The sequence below is a fragment of the Canis lupus genome, chromosome 7, assembly GCF_003254725.2.
Source record: "Canis lupus dingo isolate Sandy chromosome 7, ASM325472v2, whole genome shotgun sequence".
NCBI lineage: Eukaryota > Metazoa > Chordata > Mammalia > Carnivora > Canidae > Canis > Canis lupus.
The window spans coordinates 63,804,132-63,818,866 of record NC_064249.1 but is presented as its reverse complement, the minus strand read 5'-3'; the positions used below and the strand labels follow the sequence as shown (position 1 = coordinate 63,818,866).

The following is a 14,735-nucleotide window of genomic DNA, read 5'->3' as shown; positions in this document are numbered from 1 at the left end:
CCCAGATAAGCACCATAACCAGCCAGTCATTTCAAAATTGCACATCATCTATTATCAATCACAACAAAATAAAAACCAGGAATGATCTAATATTTAAATTTTTCTATGATATAAATCTGTCCTTTAGTGAGACCACTAAATAAAAATGTCAATATTCTGCAAAGGAACTTATACAGAATGTGATTTCAATAACATACCAACAGTATTTTTACTAAGAACCTAAAAATATTATTTAAATGCCATCTGGGAGAATAAACAGATAAGAATATCAAAGACAATCCTCAAAAAAGAGAAACCTTATCAGATATCAACACATTACAAAAACAATCATTAAAAAGTGAGATACTTGCAAGAGACAGATGAAGCAACGAAAGAAAACGGAAAAGAACAGAAATTCTTAAAATGTAGGAGAAAGTCAAAAAACAATGGAAAAGGAAAGACTGCTTGATTCAAGGTATAAAGTGATTAGCAATCCGATAGTCTCACATCCTAACATTGCCCCACACAGCGCTTACCCACTTAAAACCCTGCAACCACACCCACAAACAAGGCTGGGTCTCCAGCTAACATTCCTGACTTTACTCCTCTTCCCCACTTGCCTTGCTCTAGGCATCCTGACAGCTTTCTTCTTCAAATATGCCACTGCTCTCCCACCCCAAAGTTTTTATACTTGCTTGCCCTTGGTTTTCAATGTTCTTCTGCCAGAAAGCCTCAGGCCTCACTCCTTAACTCAGCTCTGTGCTCAAAGAAGCCTTCTCTCACAACTTTTCCAACAGCCCCCTCCCCACACCATCACTCTCTAGCCCCTTCATTCGGTTTTATTTTTCTGCACCTCATCGCCTGACATTGCGTATGTGTTTACATTTTTCTATCTCCTCCCACTAGGACATAAGCTGAGAGTGTGGAGACTCTCGGGTTTTGTTCACCCTTGGATTTCCAACACCTACAATAGTTCTTAGCACACAGTAGAGGCTCAGCATTTGCTTAATGAATGAAAGTGATTATAGATAAGCTGGGAGAAAACAATCAAATATTTACCAAATCTCTACTTAAGTCTGTAAGTGCCCAAAGAAATCAAAGAAGAGGATCAACAAATTAGGATGAAAATACAATGTTGAATGAAAGGGAAAAAAAAGACTGGGAAAACTTAGTGGTAGAAAAACAAATACTTGTACATATCATTCATACGTACAACAGTTTGGGGTGATAAACATATCCACATGACATATTATTCAGAAGGTGAGCCATGAAGGCTATGCTTCTGGAGACAATATGGAAAAACTGTTGATATTTGAATATGTCAACTCTATTTACAAGCCATAACACAAAAAGAGTAGACACTTTCTGAGGCATTTGCCAGCCCTCACTCTTTCACACATTGTCTGAGGCCTTAGCAGCTATGTCTGCACGATAAGGCCCTGCCCCCAGAGCTCCAGCTGAATGTAGCAGAGGCAGGCGCCTAAGACAGTGGGTGCCATAGGATTATCTCCCACTGAAATTTACAACTGAGGTTAGGAGATCCTGGTTTACTAACTGCAGTTCAGGGCAGCCATCTTCCAGTGCGTACACTGGAAAACTGATCTGCTAAAAGAAATGAGAGACCAAGAAGTCAGAGAAAGATACACATACAAAGAGTGGCAGCCTTCTTGATTCCTAACAGCTTCTGGTTCCTGATTCCATGCCTTCTGATGCCTGCTTTGTAATATCATCAGATACCTCTGTATTTTGGTATTAATAATATATGATCTTCTTTTGCCTATTCTAAGTTGGTATTTATTATTTTAAATTAAAAAAAAAATTTTTAAGTAGGCTTCAAACCCAGTGCAGACCCCACTGTGGGACTTGAACCCACGATCCTGAGATTGGATCTGAGCTGAGATCAAGAGTCAGATGCCCAACTGGCTAGGCTGCCTAGGCACCCCTATTATTTTAAACTTTTAAAACTTTTGATCTACCAGAGAATAACTAACAACTAAAAGCTAAATCTTTATGGATATTTGGGTCATAGGTGATTCCACTTTGTTGGTGCCTTCATTTCCCTCATTTTGAGCATAAGCATTAGTTTTGTAATTTTTAAAAAACTGTTCTAAAATAGGTATGAAAATGAAAAAGTTGTACAATATGCCAAAGAAAGATTTAAATAATATTTTAAATCAATTTTTAAAACTTTTTCTATAATGCAGACAATATGACTTTAAAAGAAAACTTTCTCAGAAGGTACCATCTTGATTTTTATCAAGAACACTTTAATAGGGTGCCTGGGGGACTCAGTTGGTTAAGCATCTATCGTTGGCTCAGGTCATGATCCTGGGGTCCCGCAATGAGTGCCCTGCTCAGTAGGGAGTCTGCTTCTCCCTCTGCCCTGCACCCCCCTGCTCATGCATGTGCTCTCTCAAGTAATAAAGTCTTTAAAAAAAAGGAAATAAAAAAACTTTAACGAGAAAGTTTAACTTTGATTACTAATATGAACCATAGGGTAAAAGTATATTTAAACACCAATAGTCAAATTTTTTATGTTTACAGGGATATTACTTCAGTTTAGACTGATATTTGCATAGGACTATTATAATTCCTGTTACATTGGAATGCTTTTTGAATCTTCATTTTTAAAAAAAAACTTTATTTATTCATGAGAGACACAGAGAGAGAGGTAGAGACATAGGCAGAGGGAGAAGCAGGCTCTTTGCAAGGGAGCCCCATGTAGAACTTGATCCCAGGACCCTGGGAACACGACCCAAACCAAAGGCAGAAGCTCAACCACTGAGCCACCCAAGTGTCCCTTGAATCTAAATTTTGAAGGAAGAACATTACAAACCACCACAAAGAAAAACTATCCAAGTCTTTGGGAAATTGGTAAAGACACTAGGAATCATACTGTTAACATTAATTTTCAGTTTCTGACTCTTCTAGCATTTCTAGGATTCCTTTGCTTAATTCCCAAGAAAATAACTTTAGTTCTTAATAATTAGTGGATAAAATTTAAATTATGTAACACAGGTGTTCCCATTGCTCTGTAGTCATAGAGCCCTGCTAGGGAAATCCTCTCCAGGTATCTGTACCCACCCTTTCCATTACTTTTACAAGTTTACCCTTCAGAAAAAGTCTGGAAAGATCACAAATACATGAAGGTTAAACAATATGCTACTAAATAATGAATGGATCCATCAGGAAATCAAAGAAGAAATTTTAAAAATACATGGAAACATACAAAAATGAAAACACAACAGTCCAAAACCTTTGGGATGCAGCAAAATGGTCCTAAGAGGGAATTATATAGCAATACATGTCTACCTCAAAAAGTAATAAAAATTTCAAATAAACAACCTAGCCTTACACCTAAAGAAGCTGGAAAAAGAACAAAGCCTAAAGCCAGCAAAAGTAAGAAAATAATAAGAATTAGAGCATAAATAAATGATACAGAAATTTTAAAAACAATATAACAAATCAGTGAAATGAGGCTGGCTCTTTGGAAAAATAAGATAAACCTCTAGCCAGACTTATCACAAAGAAAGAGAAAGGAACCAAATAAAATCACAAATGAGAAGAGAAATAACAAACACCACCAAAGTAATACAAACAATTATGAGATTATGGAAAACTATATGCCAACAAACTGGACAATGTACAAGACATGGATAAATTCCTAGAAACATATAAATTACCAAAAGTGAAACAGTAAGAAAAAGAAAACTTGAACAGACTAGACTGATAAGCAGCAAAGAAACTGAATCAGTAATCAAAAATCTCCCAACAAACAGAAGTCCAGGACCAGACAGCTTCACAAGGGAATTCTACGAAACATTTAAAGAGTTATTATCTACTCTTGTCAAACTATTCCAAAAAATAGAAATGGAAGGAAAATTTCCAAATTCATTCTACGAGGCCAATGTTACCCTGATACCACAACCAGATAAAGACACCACTAAAGAAAGACAACCTAGAGGCTAATATCCCCGATGAACATAGATATAAAAATGCTCAATAAAATACTAGCAAACTGAATCTTATATTTTAAAAAAATCATTCACTATGAGCAAGTGGAATTTACTCCTGGATTACAAGAGTAGCTCAATATTTGCAAATCAGTCAACATAATCTATCACATTAATACAAGAAAAGAGAATAACCATGTGATTTCAGTAGATGTAGAAAGAACATTTGACAAGGTAAAACATCCACCCATGAGAAAAAAACCTCAACAAAGTAGGTTTAGAGGCAACATGCCTCAACATAAGAAAGACCATATATGAAAAACTCACAGCTAATATCATCCTAAAGAGGGAAAAATTGAGAGCTTTTCATGATGGTCAGGAGCAAAATAGGGATGTTCACTCTCACAACTTTTACTTACATAGTCCTAGAAGTCCTGGCCGCAGCAATCAGACAACAAAAACAAAAAGATATCCAAATTGGCAAGGAAGAAGTCAAACTTTCACTATTTGCAGATGAAATGATACTAAATATATAACACCCTAAAGACTCTAACAAAAAACTGCCAGAATTGATCAATAAGGCTGCAGGATATAAAAATCGACATACAGAAATTTGTTATATTTCTATACACCCATAATGAAGCAACAGGAAGAGAAATTAAGGATTCACTCTCATTTACAATTGCACCAAAAGCAGTAAGATATCTAGGAATAAACCTAATCAGGGAAGTAGAAGACCTGTACTCTGAAAACTATACAACACTGATGAAAGAAACTGAAGACGACACAAAAAAATGGATAGACATTTGTGTTCATGGATTGAAGAATATTGCTAAAATGTCTGTACTATCCAAAGCAATCTACACATTTAATGCAATCTCTGTCAAAATACCAACAGCATTTTTCACAGAGCTAGAACAAATAATCCGAAGATTTGTATGGAACCACAAAAGATCCTGAATAGGCAAAGCAACACTGAAAAAGAAGAAACTGGAGGCATCACAATTCTGGACTTCAAGTTACGATGATGTAGTAATCAAAACAGTATGGTACTGACACAAAAACAGTCACATAGATCAAGAGAACAGAATAGAAAACCCAGAAATGAACTCACAATTATAGAGTCAATTAATCTTCGACAAAGCAGGAAAGGCTATACAATGGGAAAGAGAATGTCTCTTCAACAAATGATATTGGAAAAACCGGACAGAAACACGCAAAAGAACGAAACTGGACCACTTTCTACACCATACACAAAAATAAACTCAAAGTGAATTAAAGACTTCTGAAACTAAAAATTCTAGAAGAGAGCAGAGGCAGTAAGTTCTCTGACATCAGCCACAGCAACTTCTCTCTAGGTAATGTCCTGAGGCAAAGAAAAACAAAAGCAAAAATAAACTGATGGAACTATATCAAAATAAAAAGCTTCTGCACAGCAAAGGAAATAGTAAAACTAACAGGCAACCTACAGAATGGAAGTATTTGCAAATGTCATATCTGATAAAGAGTCAGTGTCCAAAATATACACAGAACTTATAAAACTCAACATTCAAAAGATGATAATCCAATTCAAAAATAGTAGAAGATGTGACCAGACATTTCTCCAAAAGAGAAATGGCCAACAGGCACATGACAAGATGTTCAACATCACTAATCAGGAAAACACAAATCAAAACTACAATGATACATCACCTTACATCTATCAGAATGGCTAAAACAGAAAAAACAACAGGTGTTGGCAAGGATGTGGAGAAAGAGGAACCTTCCTACAATGTTGGTGGGAATGAAAACTAGTGCAGCCACTCTGGAAAACAGTATGGATGTTGCTCAAAAAGTTAAAAATAGGGGATCCCTGGGTGGCTCAGCAGTTCAGCACCTGCCTTTGGCCCAGGGCGTGATCCTGGAGTCCCGGGATCGAATATCGTTTCAGGCTCCTAGCACGGAGCCTGCTTCTCCTTCTGCCTGTGTCTCTACCTCTGCCTCTCTCTCTCCCTATGTCTATCATGAATAAATAAAATCTTAAAAAAAAAAGTCAAAAATAGAATTATGCTATCAACCAGCAATTGCACTAGTAGGTATTTACTCAAATAAAAAAAATACTAATTCAAAGGGATACATGCACCCCAATGTTTAGAGCAGCATTATCTACAACAGCCGAACTGTGGAAACAGCCCAAGTATCCACTGATGAATGGATAAAGCAGATGTGGGATATACAAATACATACACACAATGGAATATTACTCAGTCATAAAAAATGAAAGCTTGGCATTTGCAAGGACATATATTATGTTAAGTGAAGTAAGTCAGGAAAAGACATATACCATATAACTTCATTCATATGGGGAATTTAAGCAGTAAATTAAACATGCAAAGGCAGAAAAAAAGAAGTAATCCAAGAAACAGACTCTTAACTATAGAGCACAAACTGATGGTTATCAGAAGGGAGGTGGGGATTAAGGAATGTACCTGTGATGAACACCAGGTGTTCTCTGGAAGTGTTGCATCACTATACTATACACCTGAAACTAATTGTACACTATATGTTAAGTGGAATAAGGGGCACCTAAGTGGCTCAGTGGTTGAGCATCTGTCTTTGGCTCAGGTGGTGACCCCAGGGTCCTGGGATCGAGTCCCACATCATGCTCCTTGCGGGGAGACTGCGTCTCCTTCTATGTCTCTGCCTCCCTCTCTCTGTTTCTCATGAATAAATAAAATCTTTCTAAAAAACTAAAAAATAAAGACTTAAAAGTTTACCCTTCAATGTTAAATCATTCTGTAAAATGACTATTGATTTTAAAAGGTAATCAATTTTTTCCAGTTTTATTATTTTGTTTTTCATGATTCTTAAACCTTAATGCACATCTTTAAATCTTAAAGGCATATCTTTCTACTTTCATTATAGGGAAATGTAGCCATAAAGTGCTTTTAAATATTAAATATGATTTTAATGTATTATTTGTAAGAGTATGTTGTATCTATCATTCTGCTTTCTTTATTCAACAGTTTTCCTTTATCCACAACAATATATATGTAGCTCCCATCTTATTTTAGTACTGCTGTAAGTATCAAATCAAACCAGTTTACTTAAGTACTCAGACTTATCTCCACGTTTTTACTATTTTAAGGAGCTGAAATAAACAACATAGTACATACCCACTGGTGTTTATATGAATGTTTTTTCATGTGAATGCGTTTTATTTTAGGTTTATACTTCTATGTGAAGTCTTTAGTCATATGCTTTTCTGCCATCCATAGATTTTTCAAGGAGTGTCTGAACCTTTTTGAAATTGAATTCTCTTACCACTGAGTTTTAATGGTTCTGTATATATTCCAGATACCTTTTCCCCATTTTGTGCCTCCTTTATCATAGATTGACCACAGAAGTATGGGTTTATTTCTGGGCTCTCTATGCTGTTCCACTGATACCTGTGTCTATTTTTGTGCCAGTATCATACTGCTTTGATCACTAGAACTTTGTGGTAGATCTTGAAATCTGGAATTGTGATACCTAAAAAAATTTTTCTTCTTTCTCCAGATTGCTCTGGCTTTTTTAGGGTCTTTCGTGATTTCATACAAATTTTAGAATTATTTGTTCTATTTTAGAAGGGGCACAGGGGAGGGGCAGGAGGAGAGGGAGAGGGAATCTTACACAGACTCCATGCCCTGTGCAGAGACCGTGTGTAGAGATCGATGCAGGGCGCTTGATCTCACAACCCTGAGACCATGATCTGAACTGAAGTCAAGAGATAGATGCAGGGCGCTTAGGTGGGTTGGTTGTTTAAGCGTCTTACTCTTGGTTTCAGATCCTGTCAAAATCTCAGGGTCCTATGATTTGACCCTGCATCAGTCTTCCCCTCTGCCCCTCCCCCCACTCACACATGCTCTCGCTCTCTAATAAGTAAAAAGAGACAGAAGTTTGACTGAGCCACCCAGGTGCCCCAAAATGTTATTTTGATAGAGATTGCATTAAATCTGTAGATTGCTTTGGGTAGTATATACATTTTAATATTAGTTCTAATCTAGGAGTATGGAATATCTTTCCATTTGTGCCATCTTCAGCTCTTTCTCGTTGGTATTTTAGTTTTTGAAGTAACCTCCTTGGTTAAGTTTATTCCCAGGCATTTTATAATTTTTGGTGCAATTATAAATAGAACTGTTTTCTTAATTTCTCTGCTTCTTCATTATTATAGAAATGTAATAGATTTATGTATATTAATTTTGTATCCTGCACCTTTACTGAATCATTTATCCGTGTCAGTAGTTTTCCGGTAGATTCTTTAGAGTTATATGTATAGTATGTCATCTGCAAATAGTGAAAATTTGACTTCTTCCTTATCAACTTGGATGCCTTTTCTTTTTCTTGGCTGCAGTAGACTAGGTTTAAACTAGCTGGAATTTAGTATCCAATAGATGATGGGTATCTAAAATCACCTATTACTATGTAGACAGCTAACTGCCCCACCATTATTTACTTAGTTCTTTCCTCATCCACTCTTCATGCTACCTTTGTCTTCTACCAAGCTCCCATATATACATGTTTAATTTCCAAACTATCTGTTCATCTTCATCTACCCTAATATCAAGATCTAAGTGATATCCATTCCATTACTAACTCTGTATGCTGACAGTTCCCAAATTTTTAGAGAGCTCTCTCCTAAGCACAAACTTCTACTTCTGATGTCTTACTTAGATTGTAGAATAGTATTTCAAATTTTAAAGAGCTTAAAAACCAAACTTCTAATTCCAGCCATTGTTAGTCTACCCTACTCTCCACTCTTACCTTCTCAGTAACTGGAAATTCCGTTTTTCCAGGTCTTCGACTAGAAGACTGTAAAGTCACCCTTGATTCCTGTCTTTCTCATATCTCACATACCCAAGCCATCAGAAAATCCTGACCACTCTGCCTTCAAAATACACATATTATAATTAATATATATATACAACCACTTACAACCATTGGTATGGCAGCTATCTTGATCCAAGCCAATATCTTCTCTGACCTGATTATTCCAATAGCCTAACTGCTTCCCTTTTTCCTCCTTGTCTCCCTAGGATCTATTCTCAAAACAATCAATGATCATTTTTTAGAACCTAAGTCTGATCACATCATTGCTGCATTCTAAACCCTGCCACATCTTCCCATCTCACAAAGAGTAGGAGCCACAATTCTTAAAATAACCCTCAAAGCCTTTCATCATCCAGTTCCCACTGCCTCTCTAACCTCCTCCTCTGACCACTCTCTTCCTCGCTACTCTGGACATACTAGTCTCCTTGCTTTTCATGACACACATCACATATACTCCTCATGTCCACTGCCTATGGCCATCCTCATTGCCCAGATATTGACACTGCTTGTTCCCCTCACTTCAAGTCTTACTGTTCTCACAGAGCTTTTCCTGCCACCTTTCACAAAGTAGCAACCCTCTATAAACCCAATACACTTTTTAAAAAAGATTTTATTTATTCATGAGAGACAGAGAGAGGCAGAGACACAGACAGAGGGAGAAGCGGGCTCCTTGCAGGGAGCCCAACATGGGACTGGATCCCTGGACCCAGGATCATGCCAGATGCTCAACCCGTGAGCCATCCAGACGTCTCACACCCAACACACTTCTAATTCCTGCCCCCCCCTTCTCTACCTTTTTCCCCTCTCCTAGCACAAATCTCATCTGATATAATTTTTGCTTTTAATTGGCCCTTTCCTATTAAAATGTAAGCTCCCAGAAAGCAGGAATTTGCTTCCCCCCACCCCAATGCTCTAGATCCCTAGTCCCCAGAATAGTATCTAGCACATAAACAATACATATTTGTTAAATAAAGGAATGTTTTACTTCTCATAGGTTCAGAATTAGTCTTTTTATCCAGCAGGACAAACCCCTCTGCTTCTCTTCCATTTTAAAATTCATTGCCCTGGACTTTTCTATATAAATGAAAGGTAGGTAGTCAAGTCCTATGAAAACCCTTTGAGGATTCTGCCTGGGGTTGCTTTGAATTAATTTGGAGAGAACTGTTAGCTTTTTAATGCTGAGTTTTTCCCACCAAGAACATGGTAGGTCTCTCCATTTTTAGGTCTTCTTTAATGTCCTTCAATTGGAACATGTTCCTTTTTCTGCTGTTACCAAAGCATTGCATTTTTTAAAGTTACATTTTCTTACTGTCACAATTAAATCATCAAGCTCTTTTTCTATTACATTAGTCCTCTAACTTTAAAAACATGCTGAAATCCCTCTGCCTAAAAAAATCTTCCTCTTGGCCATGAAACCATTCCTTCTGTTCGTAAATATTGCAAAGAAGCAGATAAGTAGTGCTGCCTTAGCTTCCTCACTGCCTACTCAATCCTTACCTCTAACCTAGCTGTTGCTCAACTACCCAGTGGACACTACCCTTTCAGAAAAGACCTTTGGGCACTGAGTCACTCAATTCCACAGCCTTGTCTAAATGTTTATCTTTTTCAGTCTGAATGCCCAAGACACCTGTAGTAGCTAAGTTGCATATGACAACAAATACACCCTTCCCTTAACTCCACATTCTCTCTTCCTTTGACTTCCATAGAACTGGTATTTCCCTCACATCTCCTGAGTGCTTTCCCTTCTCTATTGCCTGGTTTCTCTTCTTTTATTACAGGAAGAACCTATATTTATCCTACAGATACAGGGAAAGCCTCTCTGGGGAAGACAATTTGAGCTAACTCTTAAAGTGAGACTAGAGTTTACCAAATATACAAGCAGGAAAAATGCATTTCTGGCAGGGAGAAGAGCACACACATGGTAAGGAAAGCATGGTTAACCATAGACTCAAATAGTTTGGTATGCCTAGAACTGTTATGTCCATTATAGTGGACACTAACCACATGTAGTTATGCAGTGGTTTGAAATATGGCTAGCTCAAACTAAGATGTGCTGTTAAGTGTAAAATAACACACCAGATTTCAAAGACTTAGTATCAAAAAGGGGATGTAAAAATCTATTTTTCACTGATTAAATGTTCACATGGTTTTTTGGATATACTGTTTTAAATAAAGCACATTAAAACAAATTTCATCATTTTTTACTTTTTAAATGTGGTTACTAGAAAACTTAAGATTATGTATGTGGCTCTTGTTATATACCTACTGGATAGTGCCAGTCTATAGTATAAGGGCCAAAAGGAAGAGAGGGAAGCAGAGAATTCAATTTTCTTTTTTCCTTTCTACTCCTATTGAGGTCAATAAAAGTTCAGGCCCTAACTACCTCTCACCTAAGACCAGGTCAATATGGTCCTTATTTTTAAAAAACTTAAAAAAAAAAAAAAAGTATTTTATCTCTCTACTATTCCTCTATTTCCTTATCATGGTCCCCTGAACTTCCAAATTAAGGGGTAAAATGATCTGGCATATAATAAGGCTTTCCACCATGCAAGCCTAATCTGCATGCATAGGATTACCAAGTAGTGCTCCTCTTCATGTGTGTGGATGTGCTAAACTGAGGATGTCATCTAAATGTAACTTGAATTTTTTACCTTAATGACTTTGTTATAATCTTCGCTCTGCTTTGAATACCCTTTCCAAAATTTAATGATTTTTTTTAAAGATTTTATTTATTTATTCATGAGAAACACAGAGAGTGTGGCAGAGACATAGGCAGAGAGAGAAGCAGGCTCCCTGCAGGGAGCCCAATGCAGAATTCAATCCTAGAAACCCAGGATGCCCTGAGTCAAAGGCAAACATTCAACCACTGAGCCACACAGGTATCCGTTTATATTTGAAAAGAAAAAAATATATATGGATAGGGCCTTTTGTTAGAGATACAAGTATTTAGAGAGGATTTTTTTTAAATCCTACAAGGACTTCAGTCCATATTAAGTATCTATTCCTTCATGAAGCCATTTCTAATTACTCAAATCTTTAACAAACATGCAACATGTAGAAGGTGTCACATGCTATACATTACTCTAGGTCCCAGCTAAACCAGACAGTGAAGTATTAGCCCTGCCTTTAGGAATCCAGTCTCATGGGATGCAGTAACATATGCCAACAATTACCATGGAGTATAATTTTGGCAATCATGGAGGTGAACAGAGGGTTGTGGTGGACCACTGCCAAGTCAGGTCCTAATGATGCTAGGCAGAGGGAGGCATCCTAAAAAATGGTAATGGCACTAATCCAGTGTTCCCCCTCTGAATACCCAAGACACCTGTCATAGCTTCTCTTGTGGTTATCTGATCCCATCTCTGATACTGTCACGCATGTAGAGTTGAAACTCATTACTTATACATTCCATACTTGCAGATGTGCCTATTTCTAAAATTTGTAACCCTAAAATCAATACTTACTACAGTTTCTTGGTCATTCACAGGCAAGTCCAAAGTGGTAAAGAACAAGGTGACACTCTGCCTTCTTGTTTCAGTTCTCACACAGTAAACAACTTTCCCCATCACAGTCTACCTAATGCCGCGTTTTCAATATTTTTGCTTTTTGTTTTGCTGTTGAAACTGGCCACCAAATATGGCATTGAACTGTTATCTAGAGTTCCTAATTACAAGAGGGCTGCGATGTGCTTTATGGACAATATATTGTATCAGACTAACTCTGCCCAGGCATGAGTGATAGTGCTGTTGGCAAAAGCTCCCACGTTCATGAATTAACAATATACGTTAAATAAGATGTTATTAAAAGAAATACATACAAAACAAGGTTATGTACTAATCAATATAAAAATGTTGTGACCAGAGCCTCTCGGAACCTAACTCTGTATTTTCCTTAGAAGGAATGGCTCAGTATTCGTTAATTCTCTGTTCACAACAATTGGCAGAATATAACTACTTTAAATAATGAGAATCAACTGTATTTTTTTTTCTCTCAAGGGTGGAACTCTATCTTAATCTACTGCCTTCTATGGAGTAGGTATTACTAAACAGTTAACTCAAACTAGGAAGGAAATTAGTTTATTTTTTTTCTTTTGTGTGAATGCCTTGACTTCAAAATTAAGTAAGGGCCATAGAGTTTAACAAAGGCTGGATACTAAAACAAAGCAATTTTATATGGCACTGACTTATTTTTATAGCTTCAAAATGACCAACAAAGGCTTTTACTGACATGCTTACCATTTTTGTTCTTCAGATTTGGGTCAGCTCCACTTTTTAGAAGTTTTAAGGCACACTGCTTATGAGCACGGTAAGCTGCACAATGCAAGGGTGTATTTCCTAACTGATCCGAACAATTAACATCAGGAGGATTAGGCCTGTTGAGCTAACAAATGAAGAAAAAAAAAAGCAATGCAGAATTACATGTCAAATATAGACTTTCTCCTATAAAGCACATTAAGGTGTTACTGAATAATCTGGTGGACGCTCCAACTACAGACCTGATGAAGACCATAGCTCTAGGAAGTCAAGAGCTTCTTGCCCACTAAACCAGTGAGTCCGCATCTCTCTCCACGTTTGTCCTCAGGTTGCCAGGAGATCTCAGGTCCCACATTCCCCTGACAACAGACACCACACACTACACCAAAGCCACCCCACCCACCCCTGGACACTGAGATTTCACTAAGATGTGCTCGCTTCTACCAGTCTTGTGACTCACACTTGGGACAGAAGTACAAAGCAGCCTACCATAGACAGTCATTCAGAAGAGTTAAAACCATAAACGTTAAGTGTGTTAAATGTTAAATGTTCTATAGAATTTGTTGTTCCCAACTGACTGCTTCAAAAACTTCTTAATATAGTCTCCATTTCACAAAGCTTAAAAAATGTTTTAGGCACTTTACTTGGAAACCAAAGAGGCCTTTTCAAATGAGCTGAAATAACTTTAAAGCAAATGGCAATGCTTCAGTCTTGAATTTAGAACAAATTTGGTTTCATGTTTAATGAGACTAAGTGGAAAATGGAAACTGGAAAGTAGGTCTTCAAAAGGAAAAAAAGAAATGGGTAAAGTTTTCAGTCTATTCTAACATGATATAAAATTCCCAAATATTGTCCCTTCCGTGTATGTTACTTTCTAAAAGTATAGCTTATCTTTCAGAAATTACTGCTTATCAAAATTAGAGAAACTTGTTCCTTTTTTGGATCCTACATTTTGTTTCAATTTTAAATTGGCTTAATCTGGAAAAAAAATTATCCTTACATTAAGTACCTGCCTTGAAAAATCAGTTTCTTAATCCACCAAGTTTTCAGTAGGAGGTGGGGGTTAAATCAGAAATTCAGAGAAAAATATAATCATTATAATATATCCTGCTTAAGCTATAATTATGCCAAGTGTTTTTGGATATTTAAGGATTTTTGTACTATTATTATAACTATCATAACCTCCAGGATTTTGGTCCTGCAACTGGACTAAGTCATGAAGTTAACATTAAGTCAAAATCTTCCTGGAGGGTAAAGAACTAATACACATAGTTGCTGCTGTTTTACCAGAGCTATGAGTTCTGCTGTTCTGCCCTCTCTTGCTGCTGCCAAAAGTTCTTCTTCAAGCTTTCTTTGTTGAGTCCTTTCTACAGCTGCAAAAGGAATGTACAGTTAGAATCCTTTAGCAAAATCATTACAAAGATATATGAATGAACGATCAATGGGGGGGGGGGGAGTCACAATGTTCTGAATTAGAATTCAAATGCATTTAAAGACTTTATCGTTATCCTTAATGCCTTACATTTCAGATAGCAGAGTTCAACTTCTTTCAGCTTTAGACGATGTTATGTTTTCAATTCAGAGGACTTTAAGTATCTTACTACAATACCCATCACAAATAATTATGACTTACTTTTGCATGCTGAAATACTATTACAGATCTGCCTTGGAAAGATAGATACATTGAGGACTAGCATTCATA

The 14,735-nt window shown here is 36.9% G+C and overlaps 1 protein-coding gene across 3 annotated transcripts in view; it reads right to left on the bottom strand.

Annotated features, from left to right (window-relative positions):
* Positions 1 to 14,735, bottom strand: part of OSBPL1A (oxysterol binding protein like 1A) — a 228,127-nt gene that overhangs the window by 153,115 nt on the left and 60,277 nt on the right. For all 3 annotated transcript variants that reach the window (XM_025429282.3, XM_035718484.2, XM_025429284.3), the window contains exons 6-7: positions 14,321 to 14,406; positions 13,016 to 13,160 (exon numbers count right to left, since the gene is read on the bottom strand). In XM_025429282.3, the coding sequence (XP_025285067.1) occupies positions 13,016 to 13,160; positions 14,321 to 14,406 (231 nt within the window). The remainder of the gene's footprint in view (positions 1 to 13,015; positions 13,161 to 14,320; positions 14,407 to 14,735) is intronic.